This window comes from Schistocerca nitens, chromosome 9, assembly GCF_023898315.1.
Source record: "Schistocerca nitens isolate TAMUIC-IGC-003100 chromosome 9, iqSchNite1.1, whole genome shotgun sequence".
Taxonomy (NCBI): domain Eukaryota; kingdom Metazoa; phylum Arthropoda; class Insecta; order Orthoptera; family Acrididae; genus Schistocerca; species Schistocerca nitens.
Window position 1 is genome coordinate 350533924 of NC_064622.1, and position 19956 is coordinate 350553879.

General features: G+C 39.7%; 1 protein-coding gene across 3 annotated transcripts in view; it reads left to right on the plus strand.

Annotated features, from left to right (window-relative positions):
* Positions 1–19956, plus strand: part of LOC126203628 (transcription termination factor 2) — a 307259-nt gene that overhangs the window by 43178 nt on the left and 244125 nt on the right. For 2 of the 3 annotated variants that reach the window (XM_049938002.1, XM_049938001.1), the window contains exons 4-7: positions 1707–1838; positions 4211–4351; positions 10036–10180; positions 17920–18036. In XM_049938002.1, the coding sequence (XP_049793959.1) occupies positions 1707–1838; positions 4211–4351; positions 10036–10180; positions 17920–18036 (535 nt within the window). The remainder of the gene's footprint in view (positions 1–1706; positions 1839–4210; positions 4352–10035; positions 10181–17919; positions 18037–19956) is intronic. The other variant, XM_049938003.1, reaches the window with a different exon arrangement.

Here is a 19956-nt window from a genome sequence, read left to right on the forward strand (position 1 = left end):
AATTTTGTTATTTATACCACTAATTTCCTCATGTGCTGCATGCCTGCAGGTTTAGCACAAAGTGCTTTTTGATGTACAGAACAATGAATCTGGTCTGTCTAGCATTGTGATTTTGTGCTCTTTCACTGTCAACTAAATTTTAAAATCCTTTCTTCATGGTACTGTTGGTGTTGTTTCTCAACAAATTTGCTGTACCCATCGCTTATGTGGCTGTCTAATGTATATTGAGAAATCTCATCTCTCTCTTCTGTCATTCCCATCCATTTTTAAACACTTCTGATGATAGATCGCTAGACTCACTCTTTTTGTGGAAACAGTCGTCAGGTCTGTGAACATCCTTCATACCATGAACAACCAATAAATTGTAAACAGCGCTAACATCACAGTACTGCCGGAGAAAATTTACTGACCAAAAAAATGCCAAACCACAATATTCAATGAAATGTCATGCTGTTCTGGGTACTTTCAAGAAGGACTGAGTACAGCTGAGACAGGCTAGGCCTAGGCCCACATGCAGGATGCTACACACTGCACACTTGGGAGCTAGATACGCTGAGGCTCCCTCTTGTTAACATTAACAAGAGTGCCGTCAGTAATAGTACAGTTAGTGATGGCTGGCATGTAACGAGATGGCTCAAGATATCTCTCCCCATCTCCCCCTCTCCCCATCTCCTCCTCTCCCCCTCTCCCCCTCTCCAGTCTCCTCCTCTCCCCCTCTCCAGTCTCCTCCTCTCCCCCTCTCCAGTCTCCTCCTCTCCCCCTCTCCACTATCCTCCTCTCCCCCTCTCCACTATCCTCCACTCTCCTCCTCTCCCCCTCTCCATTCTCCTCCTCTCCCCCTCCGCCTCTCCCCCCTCCGCCTCTCCCCCCTCCCCCTCTCCTCCCCCCCTCCTCCCCCTCCCACACCTACCCCTCCTCCCCTCCCCCTCCTCCCCCACCACCTCCTCCCCCTCCACCTCCTCCTCCCCCTCCACCTCCTCCCCCTCCACTGCCTCCCCCTCCACTGCCTCCCCCTCCGCCTCCTCCCTCTCCCCCTCCTCCCCCTCCCCTTTCCCTCCTACTCTCTCCCTACCCCCCTACCCCCTCTCCCCCTCCCCTCCCCCGCCCCCTCTCCCCCTCCCCTCCCCTGTCCCTCCTCACCCCCTCCCCACTCACCCCCTTCCCCCCTCCTCCATCTTCCCCTCTCTCCCCCCTCTGCCCCTCACTCTCCCTCCCTCCCTTTCTCTTTCTCTCTCTGACACACACACACACACACACACACACACACCAGCCGTTCCCTAGCCTGATATCTGGTAATGCTGGGATGAGTGCCACATTTGGCTACTATATCTGCTATTGACTCACTTGAAAAATGTTTATTATGCTTGGAAAACTATTGCTATCACTTCTTAATGTAACATTTGTTGTTTGTTTTATGCTACCAGTTATGAACACAACAGTGGCTACGCACCTTTACCATAAATAAACTAGCATCAAAATAAATGATAAATATTTACACATGCTACTGACAAATGCGACAGAATGACACTATTGGTTGGAGTGTCATGGGATACACTGCTTGTTGCCACTTTCCATTGCCCCACCTCCCATTGTCTTGTGTGTGAAACGTGGTGGTGGTGGTGGGTGTGGTGGTGGTGGTAGTAGTAGTAGTAGTAGTAGTAGTAGTAGAATTGTTAGTACTTAAGAGAAACATTTCAATTTTTCAGACACCATTGGTGAAGCAAGAAGATGTAAGATCAAAAGTATGTGACGAATTCGCAGGTGCTTCAAATCAATGTGGATCACTGCTGTCTTTGAAATCGGAAGATGTTGGTCTAAAGAATATTCAGAACATGCAGGTTGGAATTCATTCATCTCACCAGATATTGCCAATGTACAGTGTACAGATTAGTCTAGTTTTGAGACATCAAATGTGCTTCTACATACTATCTCCAAAATAGTATTCGATCTAGGCTTACCTTCTGTTTGTGAAGTAATTACAAGATTCTCGGTGAATAAAAACCATTTTCATTATTTAAAAGAAAATATTCATGACTCTTTACTCAGTAACACAGCTTTTGCTTCAATTGTGAGTAGCAGTTGTGGCAGCTTCCTGTCAGTCTGTCTTCCCCATTACAGATTTTGCAGTATGTAGGACTTGCAAGAGAGATAGAAAAAATATAACCTCAGTTGTTACATGTATCTACTGCTATTAATTTTAGTAGTATATACATGTATTATTGTTAATTAGTTTGGATCAAAGACTGGAGAGGTCACTGTAAGGGAGTAAAATTGTTGTTTTTCTTCTTCTTCATCTTTATCTTCATTTTCTTCTTACCAAGTGTGGGCTGACACGCTCTGATCTGTTCTAACCACCTTGTCTGCAGTCCTCCCACAGATGTTCTTCATGGAGGACTGTAACAAAATGCTTTCTTTTGTACCTTGGTCTAAAAAATTGGCAGATCTTTCAGTTATTGTTAACATCCCAGTCTCTTCAGTACGCAGTAATTTCTGATTTTATCTGCTATTTTGTAACTTTTACTGTCCTGAAAAACTTCACGTCATGTTTGTCTTTGCTTAGGGTCTTTATGCCCAGCCCTTTATCCCACATAACAACATTGTACTAATCAGCACTTTCTAAAATTTCATTAGGGGCATTTTCATTCCTTACTGATAAGCAATTTCATTCCCAAGTATTGAAAATACAAGATTTACCCTAATATTATTCCATCATTGTTGACCTTTGATCAAACTGGACCGATTTCAGAGAATGCCATTATGAGAGTCTGGTTGTTGAAATTTTTAAATTGTAATTGGAACCTTGGTAGTACAGTTGGTACTAGTACAGTTGGTACCCTGCTGTTTGCATTTTATCCACATTTTTCTAAATTATTGCTTGGTATAAGAATAGAGTAGAATGTTAAAGTGCATCTGGTTTCAAACTCCGCAATTCATACAAAATTATTGGGGGTAGGTGTTAAACAGCATTTGAGATGTGGTATACACTTATCTTACTCCATGATTTGTATTTGTCTTAGGTGACATCCTTCTTCTGGTATCTGTTACAAGTGTTGTGTTAAATGAGATAATGTGCCTGACTATAATTAAATGTTTTGGATATCGTGCATTATCTCCCAGTTCATATTTCTGTCCACACAGGTGATGGCTTTCTCAAAATTTCTAAACACTTGGTGTGTTTCCAACTAAGTCCATTTCATTTGTATTATCTGTTTTAAACAGACAACGTGTAACAGATTTTGTTAACTTACATTGTCCCAATACTTTTTTAAATTTCCTGGCCAGTGGAGTATTATTTATTTTTCTGTGAAATATGTCTTTATAACTTACAAAATCTTTGTCATATGAAACTGGCATCTATGATATTTACAACTCTGTAATCTTCTTTCATTTGTACATACATCATGTTCTGTAGGTTCCATCAATAATGGTCCATCTACCGAAGAAATGGTAAGTTCAATCAAAGGCTTGGATGAGGTCAAACACCAGGATAATTTTTATAGTTATTAGCTCTACAGGATTTAATTAATAAGGTGCAGTATGGTGATTTACACACTGCACTCAAATTTGAGAGAAGAGGACTGGAAATACCTGTCCATCCAGCCATATTTAGGTTCCCTGTTTCCTTAAACTCGCTAAGGCAGCTGCTGATAAGATTAATCCAGAAAGTATGTGGCCAATTTCCATATTTTCATTTATGTACTACCTGATGTGCTCTTTCACTTTAAAAACCTCATTGTCGGTGGGTTGCTGCCTTGTAACTTTTATCTTTTGTTTTCATTTTTCCTCAGTAATTTTTGCCATGTTTTGTTTCCATATCTGATTATTGATTATTACCAGCTCTTTATAGTAACCTGAGTCTTGGTTGCAGTCAGTACTTACTGTTTCCTTGAATATTCTTTCTTGATTTTGAAGTGCATTATACTAATTCCTCCAGCATCTGCACCTTAAAAGTACAGTTTTCTGTTTGTTATTGTTTGAGAACCCAGTGTTAAGAAACTATTTTGTTAATTTTTTTGTTTTGCAGTATGACCATAGATATAACTAAGAGTACAAAGGCTACACAATACTAATACTGCTACTACTACTACTACTACTACTACTACTACTACTACTACTGGTGGTGGTGGTGATGGTGGTGGTGGTGACAGCAGCAGTAGCAGTGGCAGCAGCAGTTGTAACAGTAATATTAATTTTTTTTTTACATTTACAGGCCGCTGTCATTAAACAGGAGGAGTTTTCAACAAAAAGAGAATCTGGATCTTCTGAAAAAAGTATTCCTGAAGGAATGAAATCACCACAAACTTTGAAAACACAGATGATTGCATTACAGAATAGGATACTAAAAACCAAGGTATGAATTCAGTATACTTAGAAATTGACAAAAGTAATTTTTATGTTTCCTCATTCGCTGCACATCGGTCTTCCCAAAACGTCTATCCTTTTTTTTCATCAAAAGTCTTTCCAAAACTGCCCCTTCCCCCCTGGGAAGTTCTTTATCAGTGTATAAAATGTTAACAATTCAAAGGATTGATAAGTTTTACAGTTCCAAGGGAAAAATCTACGGAAAACCTACTGTCACTTAGCATGTAAAAAATATATTTTTTTAAACAGGATATCCAGGAATAATGCGGGAATTTTTTCCCCCCTGTCTGTGTATACGCCCTGCTATGTCAGTGAAGATACTGGACTTGCTACTGGGTGGACAACATACATCCAGACAGTAATGTCTGGATGTATTGCATTTGACATCTATATACGTACTCTAGAAGCCACCGCACTGTGCGTAGTGGATGATACTTGCAAATAGAATGAGGGGAAAAATGACTGTCGATAAGCCTCTGAATGAACACTAATTTCTTGTATCTTATCTTCGTGGTCCTTATGCAAAATGATGGCAATAGAATTGCTCTGCTGTCAGGTTCAAATACTGGTTGCTTTCCGTCCAGGAATTGCCACTTGAGCTGCCAAAGCATCTCCATAATACTTGCATGTTGTTCGAACATACAGGTAACAAATATAGCAGCCCATCTGTGAATTGTCCGCCCCTGGTAGCTGAGTGGTCAGCGCGATGGAATGTCATACCTAAAGGCCTGGGTTCGATTCCCGGCTGGATTGAAGATTTTCTTTGCTCAGGGACTGGGTGTTGTGTTGTCCTTATCATCATTTCACCTCCATTGACACTCAAGTCATCGAAGTGGCGTCAACTCGAAAGACTTGCACCAGGGGAACGGTCTACCCGACGGGAGGCCCTAGCCACACACCATTTCCATTTTACCTGTGGATTGTGTCAATGTCTTCCTGTAATTTGACTTGACATGGATCCCAAACACTCAAGCGGTACTCAGGAATAGGGCACACTAGTGTCCTGTATGCAATCTCCTTTACAGATGAACCACACTTTCCTAAAATTCTCCCAATAAACCAAAGTTGGTCATTCACCTTACCTACCACAATCCTCATATACTTGTTCCATTTCATATTGTTTGGCAACTTATGCCCAGATATTTAAATGATGTTACAGTCTTGCAGGGTACTACTAATGCTGTACCTGAAATTAGGGGTTTGTTTTTCTACGCATCTGCTCTAAGTTAAGTTTTTCTACATTTAGAACCAGCTGCCATTCGTCACACCAACTAGAAATTTTGTCCAAGTCATCTTGTATCCTCCTACAGTCACTCAACTTCGACACTGAAACTTCCTGGCATACTAAAACTGTGTGCCAGACCGAGACTCGAACTCGGGACCTTTGCCTTCCGCGGGCAAGTGCTCTACCAACTGAGCTACCCAAGCACGACTCACACCTTGTCCTCACAGGTTTACTTCTGCCGTTACCTCGCCTTCTACCTTCCAAGCTGTGAGGACGGGGCGTGAGTCGTGCTTGGTAGCTCAGTTAGTAGAGTACTTGCCCGTGGAAGCCAAAGGTCCCGAGTTCGAGTCTCGGTCCGGCACACAGTTTTAATCTGCCAGGAAGTTTCATATCAGCGCGCACGCCGCTGCAGAGTGAAAATCTCATTCTGGGAACTTCGACACTGTCTTGTACACAACAACATCATTAGCAGACATCCTGTACGCCAGATCATTTGTGTATATGGAGAGTAATAGCAGTCCTATCACACTTCTCTGGGGCACTCCCTGTTGAGGACCAGATACTGTATTCTGGTACCTAAGAAGTCTTCAAGCTGCTCACATATAAAAATTTTGTTTTTGTGGGGGTCCACAGCCCTGACCTGTTTTGAGAATGAAAATTTGAGCCAAGCAGGCTGTATTCCCTTTACATCCGTACAATTGGCCAATTTCAGCTTAAGCTTCCAGTGTAATTTCAATGTAAAATGAAGCTGTAGGCTTAAGATATGTGCTTGAAAATGACCCACAGTTGAAATTGGCCAACTGTGTGGATAATAGACAGAATGCAGCCCACTTGGACCATGTTTTCATTCACATATCTGGGAACTACTTGTACATGCTCATACCATCATTAAGTCTGCATTGGGGCACTGTGTCTAATGCCTTTCAGAAATCTAAAAATATGGAATCTGCCTGTTAGCCTTCATTCATAGTTCGCCGTATACCATGTGAGAAAAGGGAAAGTTGAGTTTCATGCAAGCGATGCTTTCTGAAACAATGCTGATTCGTGGACATAAACTTTTTGGTCTCTAGGAAATTTATTATATTCAGACTGAGGATATGTTCAAGAATTCTGCAGCAAAGCAGTGTTAAGGGTATTGATTTTTTACCCTTATTGTATACAAGAGTCATGTGCCCTTTTTTTCCCAGATACTTGGGCCATTGTGCTGGGCAAGAGATTTGTGATAAATGCAAGATAAGTAAGGGGACAGTGCTGTAGAGTACTCTTTGTAAAGAGCAGGGTTACATCCAGACATCGCGATTTATTTGTTTTTAACTCTTCAGTTGTTTCTCTGCATCATGGGTGCCTATTACTATGTCCACCATATGGTAGTCTATGCAGTAATCAAGTAATGATATGTTTGTACAATTCTTCTGCGCCGGCCGCGGTGGTCTCGCGGTTCTAGGCGCGCAGTCCGGAACCGTGCGACTGCTACGGTCGCAGGTTCGAATTCTGCCTCGGGCATGGATGTGTGTGATGTCCTTAGGTTAGTTAGGTTTAAGTAGTTCTAAGTTCTAGGGGACTGATGACCACAGCAGTTGAGTCCCACAGTGCTCAGAGCCATTTGAACCATTTTTGAATTCTTCTGCATGAACTGTTTCTTAAATGTGAAATTAAAACTTCAGCTTTTTTTTTTTGCTATCTTCCACTGCCACACCAGACTGGTGTAAGAGTAACTGGATGGAAGCCTTAGGTTCACTTAGTAATTTTATGTAGGACCAGTATTTTCTAGGTTTCTCTGCTGTCGCTTTGAGACGTTGCACTTCACTCAATATTCTTGAAAGGGGAGGCACATAGATGGAGTCTCTCACAGACCATTACAAAAAAGGGGCATATGCTTAGGTGACGCTGGAGGGAGGGAGATATTAAAGGCCGATCCATCACTGAGATGCTTGTTGATAAGAAATTCTCTGACACACAGTTGCCAATACATAGTTGCTCTATTCAGCTGAAATATTAAATTTTCAACATGTTTTTGTAATCGTGGGAAAAGCCAGATCTCGTGCTTTTTCAGCTAAGTGACTCCTGTAACTGTGCTTCATGGAAAGTAGAGTGGGTCCCAAAATCTTTTCTTGGGGACCTGTGAAAACCACTTGAATCTTTGCAGATTCTCTCTCATACTAGAGTGTAATATATGGCTGCAGTGTTCCTCGTACTCTTACGGTGTGATCGTTCACTATTCCACATAAATGGAACGAAAACTAAACATTATTAGAATTTATCATCTTCCATCTCCATGCCCAGAATGAATTCACGAAACTAAAGACATTGTTGTTTATCAGCATAATGAAAACTTGTTGCAATTGAATCCCATATGGTTTGAAACATAAATGTCACGGCAAAATTCAATAGACAGATGTATGAGGAATGCCTAAACTCTTGACTGGCACAGTGAATAGACTTATGTGGACTGTGTGCAGAATTCTGTTGGATGCACTCTACATGAGGGTGCCGAGTTGATTTCTTCACACATAAGCAACCAGTGTGTTGAAACTTGGCGGTGTTACTGTCAAACACTTTGAGTTGTAGGAGGATCTACTGAACTACATCTGTAAAAAAGAAAAGTGCAAAATACTTTTTTTCTGTGTTATTGCAATCTTTATTCGACTTGCATTTAGCAATGAATAAGTGACATATATATGAAGACAGTAACTGTTCTCGAAAGAACAGATACCATTGATGACCGTGCAGCTTATCTAGAATAACGATAATTAATTGAAACCCTCAGCTGCCGACAGGTGTTGTTGATATACCTCGATGGGGACAGCTGAAAATGTGTGCCCCGGCCGGGACTCGAACCCAGGATCTCCTGCTTACATGGCAGATGCTCCATCCACCTGAGCCACTGCGGACACAGATGAATAGCGCGACTGCAGGGACTTATCCCATGCACGCTTCCTGTGAGATCCACATTCCCAACTGTCCACAGTTCTACATATATAATGTACCTAACAGATATTTGCCCACAACACCTGTCGGCAGCTGAGGGTTTCAATTAATTATCATGTATTCTAGAGAAGCTGCACGGTCATCAATAGTATCTGTTCTTTCGAGAACAGTTACTATCTTCATATATATATAGTTAAATACTACCCAACCATTGACCTTCGTCTGTGTGAATGCGCACCGTTTGCCCGAACTCTTACGGGAATCGCCAAAGTGTGCGCGAGTAATGAGTGGATGGGCAAATATCTGTTAGGTACATTACATATGTAGAACTGTGGACAATTGGGAATGTGGGTCTCACGGGAAGCGTGCAAGGGATAAGTCCCTGCAGTCGCGCTATTCATCTGTGTCCTCGGTAGCTCAGATGGATAGAGCGTCTGCCATGTAAGCAGTAGATCACAGGTTCGAGTCATGGTCGGGGCACACATTTTCAGCTGTCCCCATCGAGGTATATCAACAACACCTGTTGGCAGCTGAGGGTTTCAATTAATTATTATTTGGAATAAGTGACAGCTCTTGCTGCGCTAGGGTCCCACTGCTGACAGCTGTATGGACAGGCATCTTATGACTGACACCAAGGTAAACCTTCTCTTTCAATGTGAATGTTAAAATTTACCTCGAGTTTCTGTCTTCATTCATGTAGAAGTAGTCATGTGAAATTGGATGAATCTTTTTGAAACATCCTCTGTTTGCAGCAAATCATACAGATTATCAGTGAATGTTTACTACATTAGTTTGCTATATTTGCTGTAACAAATGGCAACAAATGACCACCCATCAAGCCACACACACACACACACACACACACACACACACACACACCACAACACAAACAAAAGACAGATGGTAAACACCCTGTCACATCTGGCACCTTTCCGCACTGTAAAAGCACACAATCAGTACACAGTGAAAAGTCGCAGTGAATTGTTCAAATACATGTGTTTGAAAAAAAAACACTGAAAACTGGCCATCTGAAGGATGTAGATCAAGTAAATACATCTCCATTACAACACATGTGGAATAAAAACATTGGAAATTGTAAGAAAGACCGTACAATAATTTAACCTCATGAAACTTGTTCTGCAAATAGAGAAAACATAATTTAGTAACATACATGTAATTACCATATAACTCGTTTATTATATTCACAAAAACAAACATGTATCACAGGCTACTGAAGATACTTGGCAAATAAAAGAAGCTAAAAGTGTATGGCAAAAAACAAAATGCCTTTCATTTAGTTCCAAATACAGAATATACCCACAGGAACTGTGAATTAATTAAATATTAATAGACTAGATTCATTTTACTGTAACTCAACCTGCAATTTTCACAAACATAAAAAGCTGTATTTTTCCAGTGTGGAATTTTGTAGATAGTTTCAGATGATTTGTGGTGTCAGATGTAATGTGTTAAGTGAACTGTCATCAAGGGGGCTGTACCTTTTTTATTCCGGCTCCCAGGGTATTTTGAAGTCGACTAACATAACAATGTTGCCTGATCGCGGTGTAAGACTTCAGATGTCGCTAACTAAGGATGAAAATGAACTGAAGAAACTGAGAAATGATCTTCAAATCAGTGAAGAATGGCATGCAAAAAGTGATAAAGGTTAGTACCAAAACATTATTATTATTATTATTATTATTATTATTATTTTAATTTTTGTATACAATTGTAAGTGTTGTATGAAAGCTAATTAAAGAGCAGCCTATATTTCAATAGATAAAAAAATCAGTATAATTTCACATGATTTTCTGTTAAATCACCACTAAATTTCTATTGCAACTTGCTTACATGGAGATGGGATAGTGTAATAGTGGTTTGTGTCAATAGTCATTCTAAAAATGAAAGCTGTTCTATGCATGTGCTTATATTATTGCGTGGTGTGACTCGAAGTATGTGTTTATGTATTATGTCTAATAGAAGGTAAGCGATTCTCAGCGAAAAATTGAGAGAGACCTGAAAACAGACATAACTGAGATTTAACTCTGATGTATTTCATGGTGCATCGTTATATAAAATACCATTTTAGAAGAAAAACTGGAACTTTTGAAGATTTGCCCTGTACTCACTCTCAGATGACTGACAGTCGGCATTGAGGCTCATGTTGATCCTGGCAGGTTGTAATATCCTGACAGTGAAGATGGTGAAAATTTGTGAAAGTTAAAAGGTTTTACAAAATTTAATACAGCTTGAAATGCAGAGAATTTTGCACATGCTTATGTTTTATCAACAAGGCATAACATCATCATGATTTTACTCTTCCATATGTATATTTCTTTTACTAAAATTAAATTGCTTTGGTTTTTGTGCACAGTGATCTTGTTAGCCCTATAACCCAGCTAGCAGATAACTTTTGTGTAATTTTCAGAAGTAACTTAACCATGGAGCGTGCAGGAAGTTCTATGATATTGTCATCTTAAATCTCAAACCTTTGGCTGTGGGTTTTGATACCCACATAGCATTTTTAATAGTTTTTATTAAATATTGGCCGGTCGGAGTGGCTGAGCGGTTCTAGGCGCTACAGTCTAGAACCGCGCGACCGCTACGGTTGCAGGTTCGAATCCTGCCTCGGGCATGGATGTGTGTGCTGTCCTTAGGTTAGTTAGATTTAAGTAGTTCTAAGTTCTAGGGGACTGATGACCTTAGAAGTTAAGTCCCATAGTGCTCAGAGCCATTTGAACCATTAAATTGTGCCCCCATGGGAAACTGTGCTTATATTTGATAACATTCATTTTACAGCCAAATTCATGTTATATTTGACATGGTTACCCAAGATTACAAAACTAAGTGTACACAAAGCGGAGATGTATTCACCTTAATGTATTTTCATACTTCTTCAGTAACATGGTCTTGACATCTAGTGACTATTTCCACTTCATCATGACATACTTGAAAATAAAGTTTGTTACATAACGTTCAACAACATTAAAGCTCTAAGTGGAAATAATTATAGTTTTTAGGAATTAGCCACAAGTATATGAATTTGTGACTAGTGACAAGCTGTTATTGACTTGATTCCATCAGCTCACCACTAAATAACATTACTAGCAGACAAGACAAAACATAATGTGAAGTGTGTGTAGTGCCTGGGTGTTATTCTTTTGAGGTTTTATGTTTAGTGTAAATGTGGATATAACTCCTAAGTTAACTTTACTTTTCGTGGTTACAGAGGTCTATACATTGTAATTACAATTTTATATTTGTGCCATTACGAAGTTCTCGGGAGTGATCAGAAATATATGGATCAAATATCTCTATTTGTTAAATTTCAAAAATGTTTTTGTATGAACAGGGTATTTTGGTAATTATTGAGATTTGATAGTATCGTCAAACCTCCACAGGTTTGTTGGAAATATTTTCACCTGAGAGAGGTGACATTAATGTGGGTACTACATATTGAAAAGCTGATTTTTTGTATGGATCAAGAGATTTTCTAAAAGGGCGGAATGTGTATTTATCTTTGTGTGAGCTTTATCAAAGTTAGTAACAGCTGTAAGAAAGGCGGAAGCAGCAGCTATTATTTGGACTGGTTAGAGATACTGGTGTTACTGGACTTTGGTAGGAAATCTAATAGTGTGGTGAGAAATCAATTGTAGGTTACGTACAGCTATCCCCTTTGTACTGTTGTGTCAAACACATTGTGAGAATTTCTAATGAATTTTTCAAGTCAAAATATTTTTACAGTCAAAAAGCTTCATTTGATTTTAAACAGTATTTGGTTTTATTCATAATAATAACCTGTTCTGATAGTCATGCCTCTCCCTCAGTGAGTTACTCAGATCAGTCAGCGTGTTTGGTCTGTAGTGCACACTACTGTTTTCTCTTGCCCTCTGCTGTTCACAGTATTAGCTACACAGTGAATATATATATAAAGATGATGAGACTTACCAAACAAAAGCGCTGGCAGGTCGATAGACACACAAACAAACACAAATATACACACAAAATTCAAGCTTTCGCAACAAACTGTTGCCTCATCAGGAAAGAGGGGAAGGAGAGGGAAAGACGAAAGGATGTGGGATTTAAGGGAGAGGATAAGGAGTCATTCCAATCCCGGGAGCGGAAAGACTTACCTTAGGGGGAAAAAAGGACAGGTATACACTCGCACACACACCCATATCCATCCACACATACAGACACAAGCAGACATATTTAAATTTGTCTGCTTGTGTCTGTATGTGTGGATGGATATGGGTGTGTGTGCGAGTGTATACCTGTCCTTTTTTCCCCCTAAGGTAAGTCTTTCCGCTCCCGGGATTGGAATGACTCCTTATCCTCTCCCTTAAAACCCACATCCTTTCGTCTTTCCCTCTCCTTCCCCTCTTTCCTGATGAGGCAACAGTTTGTTGCGAAAGCTTGAATTTTGTGTGTATATTTGTGTTTGTTTGTGTGTCTATCGACCTGCCAGCGCTTTTGTTTGGTAAGTCTCATCATCTTTCTTTTTAGATATATTTTTCCACGTGGAATGTTTCCCTCTGTTATATATATATAGGTAACATTTTAGTTTTGAGTTATTGCTTCTAAGTCACAACTGAGTGCAAGACAATGTGCTGTTGTACACAAAAGAGCTCACACTAGTGGAATTGCAAATTTGGATTTATTGTTCACACACCTTGCATATCTTTTTTCCAGAGGAGTCTTAATTCCCCCAGTCAAGGTTCAAGGTTGTAATACTTCAAGATGACTTACTGAGAATACTCTCCTGGAATCTTGGAGAGGGGAAGGGGTGGGGGCACCTTGGTACATGATGATAGTTATGAGAGAAATTTTGGTTTATGGTGTATTTATGGAAAGTGGAATCAATAGCATATGGGAATGGAAATGAAGTCCCATGCTTCTTCATAGACCATAGGGGAATGATGTTGGAGACCTGCACCTCCGTACTAGGCAAGGTCCTGATGGAGGTGGTTTGCCGTTGCCTTCCTTCAGCCGTAATGGGAATGGATGATGATGATTATTATGATGATGATGATGATGATGATAACACAACACCACTCAGTCAATCTCGGGGCAGGTGAAAATCCCTGACCCCGCCGATAATCGAACTCAGGAGTCCCGTGCTCAGGAAGCGAGAATGCTACCATGAGATCACAAGCTGCGGACAATAAATTTTTAGCATGGAAATGGAAATGGAAATGGAAATGAAGTCAAGTCCCATGCTTCTTGACAGAGCGTAGGGAACGATGTGGAAGACCTGCACCGCTGCACTAGGCAAGGCCCTAATGGAGGTGGTATTCCGTTGCCTTCCTCCAAATGTAAGAGGGATGAATGATGATGATGATGAAGATGACACAACAACACCCAGCCATCTCGGGGCAGGTGAAAATCCCTGACCCCGCTGGGAATTGAACCTGGGACTCCACGCTTGGGAAGTGAGAACTCTAATGTGAGACCACGAGCCGTGGACAATAGCAAATAGTAAACTAAATATTGAGATGTGTACCTATATTTGCAAGAGATGTTAAGAACAAAGTGAGAGTGGAAAATAAAGATTAGTATCACAAGTTTCTTCCTTTGAGACTTGGAATGCCTACCGTGATGCCAGATGCGATGCAAACAAAGAAGGCAATTGCAGCAGCCCTGTCAGCCTTTTACAGTGAGGTCTTTGAAAGACTTGACAGGGCAGCTGGTGAATGCAATATCTATTGCCTAGCAAAGCAGTGGCATAGGTTTACAGCAGACAGAGAGAAATTCTGTGGAATCAGTGACAAAGAAGGTAAATTTTTTGTTGACTATAAGATGGCAGCAGAGTACTGAGCTTGGTAATTCTAAGCATTCTCCAGTGAAGAGTTACTAATTTTCCAGTACAACAGTTGGCACTCTTTCCAAGACCCACCATACTGATCACAAAGTCTGAAGTTAAAGACACTTCGGGAACATGAAATCTAGAAAGGTGACTGTTCTAAATGATTTGCCAGCAGAGCTACGGAGATCAGGAGACTGGGAGACAGTTGAACTGCAGATGGGATTCTTCAATAAGATCATTGAAGAGAAGAAAATATCAACCAAGTGGACATTGGAAAATATCAACTGAGTGGACATTGAGCATTACAGTCCCAGTGTGAAAAAAGAAGAGGAGTCTGGTTCAGTGTTTAGACTACCCCTGACCCGGGGTTCTGGGTGACTTTTTTTAACTGTACCCCTTTTCCTAAACTTCTCTAGCCATTTTCCTTCACCCCTCTTCCTTCCCCTTCAGTTCTTCTGCCAGAAGGAGGAGCCACTGGCTCTGAAAACTTGTAAAAGTTAAACCTGTTAGGTTTAAGATAAGCACTACTAGAAAGTTTTTGTTGAAAGTCAATGCATTAACTGTAACTGGTAGTTATGTTTAATCTTCAATTTGTTTCTTTAATTGCCAGTTATCTTGCTAGGATTTACATGCCAGAAACAAAATGTTTTGTTTCTGCAATATAAATGCTGTCATTAATTTCACGTGTCTATACTCTGACATGATTAAGCCTATATGACTTTTCTGGTAATGCACTGATGATGGCTATGTTATACGCTAAATGTAGATCTGCAATAAACTGTGTATTCTATGACTGATTGCTGTCATTCTTTACACTTGATTAGCCATCCTATTATTATTCTGTTTCTTAACTTTACAGCATTATGTTTCACTTTCCTTTGAAACCAGGGTGGATACCGATTTTCGTAATTATCTGATCGTGAGTTTTCATCTTGGGTGTAGTCGCCTTCTTCCTTGTTTAATGTATCTAGTCAATCTATAAATGTTAATAACTCATTTATGTATGTCCTTAAGTGGTGCTGCATATCCTTTTTCACCTTATATGGCAGTCAATGGACTAACACTGCCATTAAATGGCTTTCCTCAATGGAATTTTGCTTAGTTATATACCATTCAGTATATTTTTTTTATAACTACCACAACTGTTAAAATAACAAGGGTCGAACAACCCAAGTCCTAACTTCTCTTGGGCACTCGTTTACCAATACTTTTTAAATTTTTCTTGGAAGTCATTCCCAGGAGTGAATTGCTCAGTGTGCGCTGTCCCCCACTAAGTGGCATCTCCCTCTAAGTAATTAAGGACAAAATATATCTTTATAGTATCATCCCATCATTTAAGTAATAATTTGGAAAATACACATAGAATATAGAGTGTGTATACATCGCTTTCTGGGTTAAACTTCGGAAATTGCTTATTGAAATTGGCCTCATTTTCTGTACAAAGTTTTTCTGCTAATGCCATTGGGGACCCAAATTTTTGTTTCCATTTTTTTCTCTTAATCTTGTCCTTAGCTTTTCCTAATTCTTCCCAAAGTTGATATAATTCTGGTGGCTCTGTCTCATCTGACAAATGACATTTTCTAATAGATGTCTCAGTCTTTTCCTGAACCTGTTGTTTAGTCAGCATGTTCCTCCAATGTTGCAAAAGGGAAATCTACCTTACTGCAGCATCTTTAGAATCCTTAGTCTGTTCTAAAATTTTAAGTCTTGCTAAAATAGAGTTTGTAAATTTTGTTTGTGTACATCTGTAAATTCTTGCTCAGAAAACTTCTAAACCTATATTATATGTATATTCACATCTCTGAATTGTTCATTTACTTTGTTTCTTACTAAATCACTGTCTTTACCTATTTCAAAATGCAGTGTCCCTTTTAAACTTAATGTAATGAATCACAATTTGGATGTTTTCTTATTTATTTCGAGCCCTTTATGATGTGAATCACTAATGTGTTCTTTTAAGTTATTAACTTGTTACTCTAGTTTAGCATTTGTTGTATCTAGATTAGCACTTAATTCATTAGTTCTGCCAACAGCAGCCTTCTGAAACTTATTGCACTGAGTATCTAAATTAATATTGGTTTGTCCTAGCTTATCATCAGCTGTATTTAATTTGGTATTTAAATCAGTGCCATAAGTCTTTTAGTTTGGCATTTCTTTGTTCTAATTGTCCCATTGTAGTATTTGGCTTAGACATAGCTTTTAGTATTTCTTCCCTCTTTGTAGTTAATATTGGCATGCAGTTAAAACAGTAACAAGTTTAAAACAACTTTTCCCCAGTTAAGTCACCAAAACTTCATTAAAAAATTTATGCTAAAGCCCCAACTCAGTCTTCACTTAACTACCACGAAACAAAAATTAAATTGGATTCAGTACAGGTCACCAAACTTTGTCATCCAACATGCTGTGACACGATGTTGAATACGCTGTCTTGCTGCAACTTGGTGTAGTTGTAGAATGTTGAGCAACTGCTACTTGCACAGCTAGCCTCTGCAAAATTGCCAATTGCTCATTGAAAACAATTGTCATCCATATGTGATCACTCCGAAAAGAAAAGCAGGTCTGTGGGCTGACTAACCAGTGGCTGAAAGAGCCACAGGTTTCTGGTCCCTAAAGAGCTCTGTCATTATTTCCATAATTTAGAACTGATAAATTGCAAAAAGAACTGATCTCCTCAGGGATAAACAAAGAAAAGGTTTGGCAGTTCTAACCAATCTTGCAGATGCACACATATTACATTACTCCAGCCTAGCAGGAGGCACAAGAACAATCAGCAAAGTAACACACACCTGCCTACATCTGTGCTGCCTTCAATTCCCATTTTTCAACATTGCTTCAGTGAAATGGTAGTGATTATTACAATCTCCTAGCAGAGCTCTGTTGACTGATCACCATTTACCCCACTGTTCGAACTGAATACAGGAGTTGAGGTTTTCAGTTCACTTTGCAAACATCAGTAAGTACCATTTTTGCAGAAACTGGGTAAATATTGGGAGGGCATTTGTCTGTCAATGATACATTCAAACATATTCATTGAGCAAATGTTGCTTAACACCTAACGGGGGAGGGGGGGTTATTTAAGTCCACATTTTGCAGAAATGATAATCCAGTCATATACCTTATATTTTAAAATTTTGAAAAAAAAAATTGTTATTTTTAATGAAGTCCTCTAGCAGATTCTGTAATTATTTTAAATTTCTTCTGTTACACTTCATTGAAAAAATTAAGTTTTCTCTCTTTAGTAGTAGATGCGACTTTTTAGAACGGATGTGATATTCATACTTTCAGGTTCTGAACTCTACCTACAGATCAGCATCTATTTTAAAAAGTATGTTCTTAATAAAAATCAGCAACACTTAGTGAAATTTGTATTTATTGTCTCATTTACTTTCAGTCAGTAATGCCCATTCAAGCTTGTAGTATGTTTTGTGCCAGATCCAATGTTGAAGATGAGATTAGATAGACAGTTGATATTTTTTTAAATTAATTTAGAATTATGTTAAATACTTTGGAATTTCGTAAAATATTGTAATGTGCACAGCATTTATCAAATGATAATTTTCAGATAACCATATGTGTTATTCTGGTAAATCTTTTACAGCTGTAGTGATATCAGCTAAGGACAAAATTAAACAAGAGTGGGGAAAGGAGCTTCATGATGTGGGCAATATGAGACCTCTAGAACCAAAGAATTTCAATTCCACGACTGGAACAAAAGGTTGGTGATTTTCTATTGTGGAACACATTGAAGTACAGAAACTATGATTTTATGGCTAATGTGGAATGTGTGGCAGTTATTGTTAAAACAGATTTTATGTTAGCAAAGGCCATGGCTTATAGTATTTATTGCAACAGTAATAAGCTGAAATACTTTGTGCGCATTAATTTCCCAGTATTCATTTTCTTATTACAATAAGAGAACACAGCTTCCTACATTTATTTTCATGTACTTACACAAGTAGATCCTTAGACAGCAGAGTTGTTAGTACAATGATTCTTGCCATTTGTGGATACTTCTACAATGTACTTGAACTGAATATAGAAATTAAAATTTTACAGTTCAGGTGAGTTGTGAATTTATGACCCTCGATGCAACAGTCTACTACACTATGGCGATTGTGCTGCTCACCTTTTCTGCGACATTGCTCCCTCCTTAAGAGAACAGCGTCTCGGTGTTACGTCCTCCTAGTCTGGGAACAAGTCATCGGTCCTGCATACCCTGACTCCTGATGACTGATGTTCGCCCTGGTCCTAGAACTTCCCTTGCTGCTACGCTCTTCGTCACCTTTCCACTTGTTGCTTGTCGCTCGAGCTTCAAATTTACCCTGGGTTTCAGGATATCTTATAGGGCTTCATTCGAGGGACGTGGACTGTATCTCTGATCTTTCGTCATTTTGTGTCGGGGTCAAAATTTTCAACTTCATAAGTAACATCAGACAACTGTCTTCCAACCTTATAAGATCCAAGGTAGTGCCTGAGGAGCTTCTCATCGAGACCAACCTTCCGAACAGGAGTGAAGATCGAGACGAGGTCATCAGTCTGGTAGACAACAGGGCGGTGACTCATGTCATACCTTCGGCGATCATTTTCTTGAGCCTGCAGCATGTGGAGTCGAGCTAACTGCTGAGCTTCCTCAGCTTTGGTTAACACTGGCTGATGTAGTCATCGTCTATGTCATCAGGATGTAATGGAAACAGTGTTCCTCGTCATTGCCTCATGCGCATCCACCAGGAAAAATGGCATAAATCCTGTGGTGTCTTGTTTCGCGGTGTTTTAGGCAAATGTCACAAAAGGTAGCACTTCATCTCAGTTGTTCTGCTCAGCATTTACGAACATTGATAGCATTTCGGCCAAGGTCTTATTAAGGTGTTCAGTAAGCTCGTTAGTTTGTGGATGGTAGGCAGTCATCATGTGATGAGTAATGTTGCACCAGCGGTTTATCTCTCTCACAAGATTCAATTGAAAATGTTTCCCCTTGATTTGTAATTAACGACCTTGGGGCACTGTGTTTTAATACAGTGTCTTCTACAATGCTTCGGTTGTTTACATGGCTTTTGTAATGCCATAGTGTGTCAGATAATCAGTGCCAACAAGAATCCGTATATTGCCACTAACAGATGTTGGAAATCGTCCGAGGTGGTCAATCCCAACATGCTGGAAAGGCGTTTCGGCTGGTGGAATTGGTACGAGTCTGCCAGGTGGTTTCTGAGGAACTACCTTTCTCCTCTGGCACTCTCGACAGTGTGACTCATAGTGACGGGCACTCCTAAATAAACCTGACCAGAAAAATCTCTTTCGGATCCTATCGTATATCTTAATAAATCCTAAATGTCCGGCCTCAGGTGTGTCATGGAATTTGTGTAGAACATCTAAGCACAGCTAGCCACCTCTTTCCAAATGGATCAAAGTTTTTCTTGCAAAGTAATCCATTAACTACCTTAAATTGTCCTTTCACATCCTGTGACCAATTTAAGGCAAACATAATTTGAGATGTCTTGGCCTCGTTCTTCTGCTCAGCGGAGAGATCCTGGAGTGTAGCGAGGCTGTCATTATCTTCATCAAAATCTTGATGGTCTTGCACAGGGTTCCTTGAGAGACAGTCAGCACCTTTGTATTCTCTTCCACTTTCGTACACTAC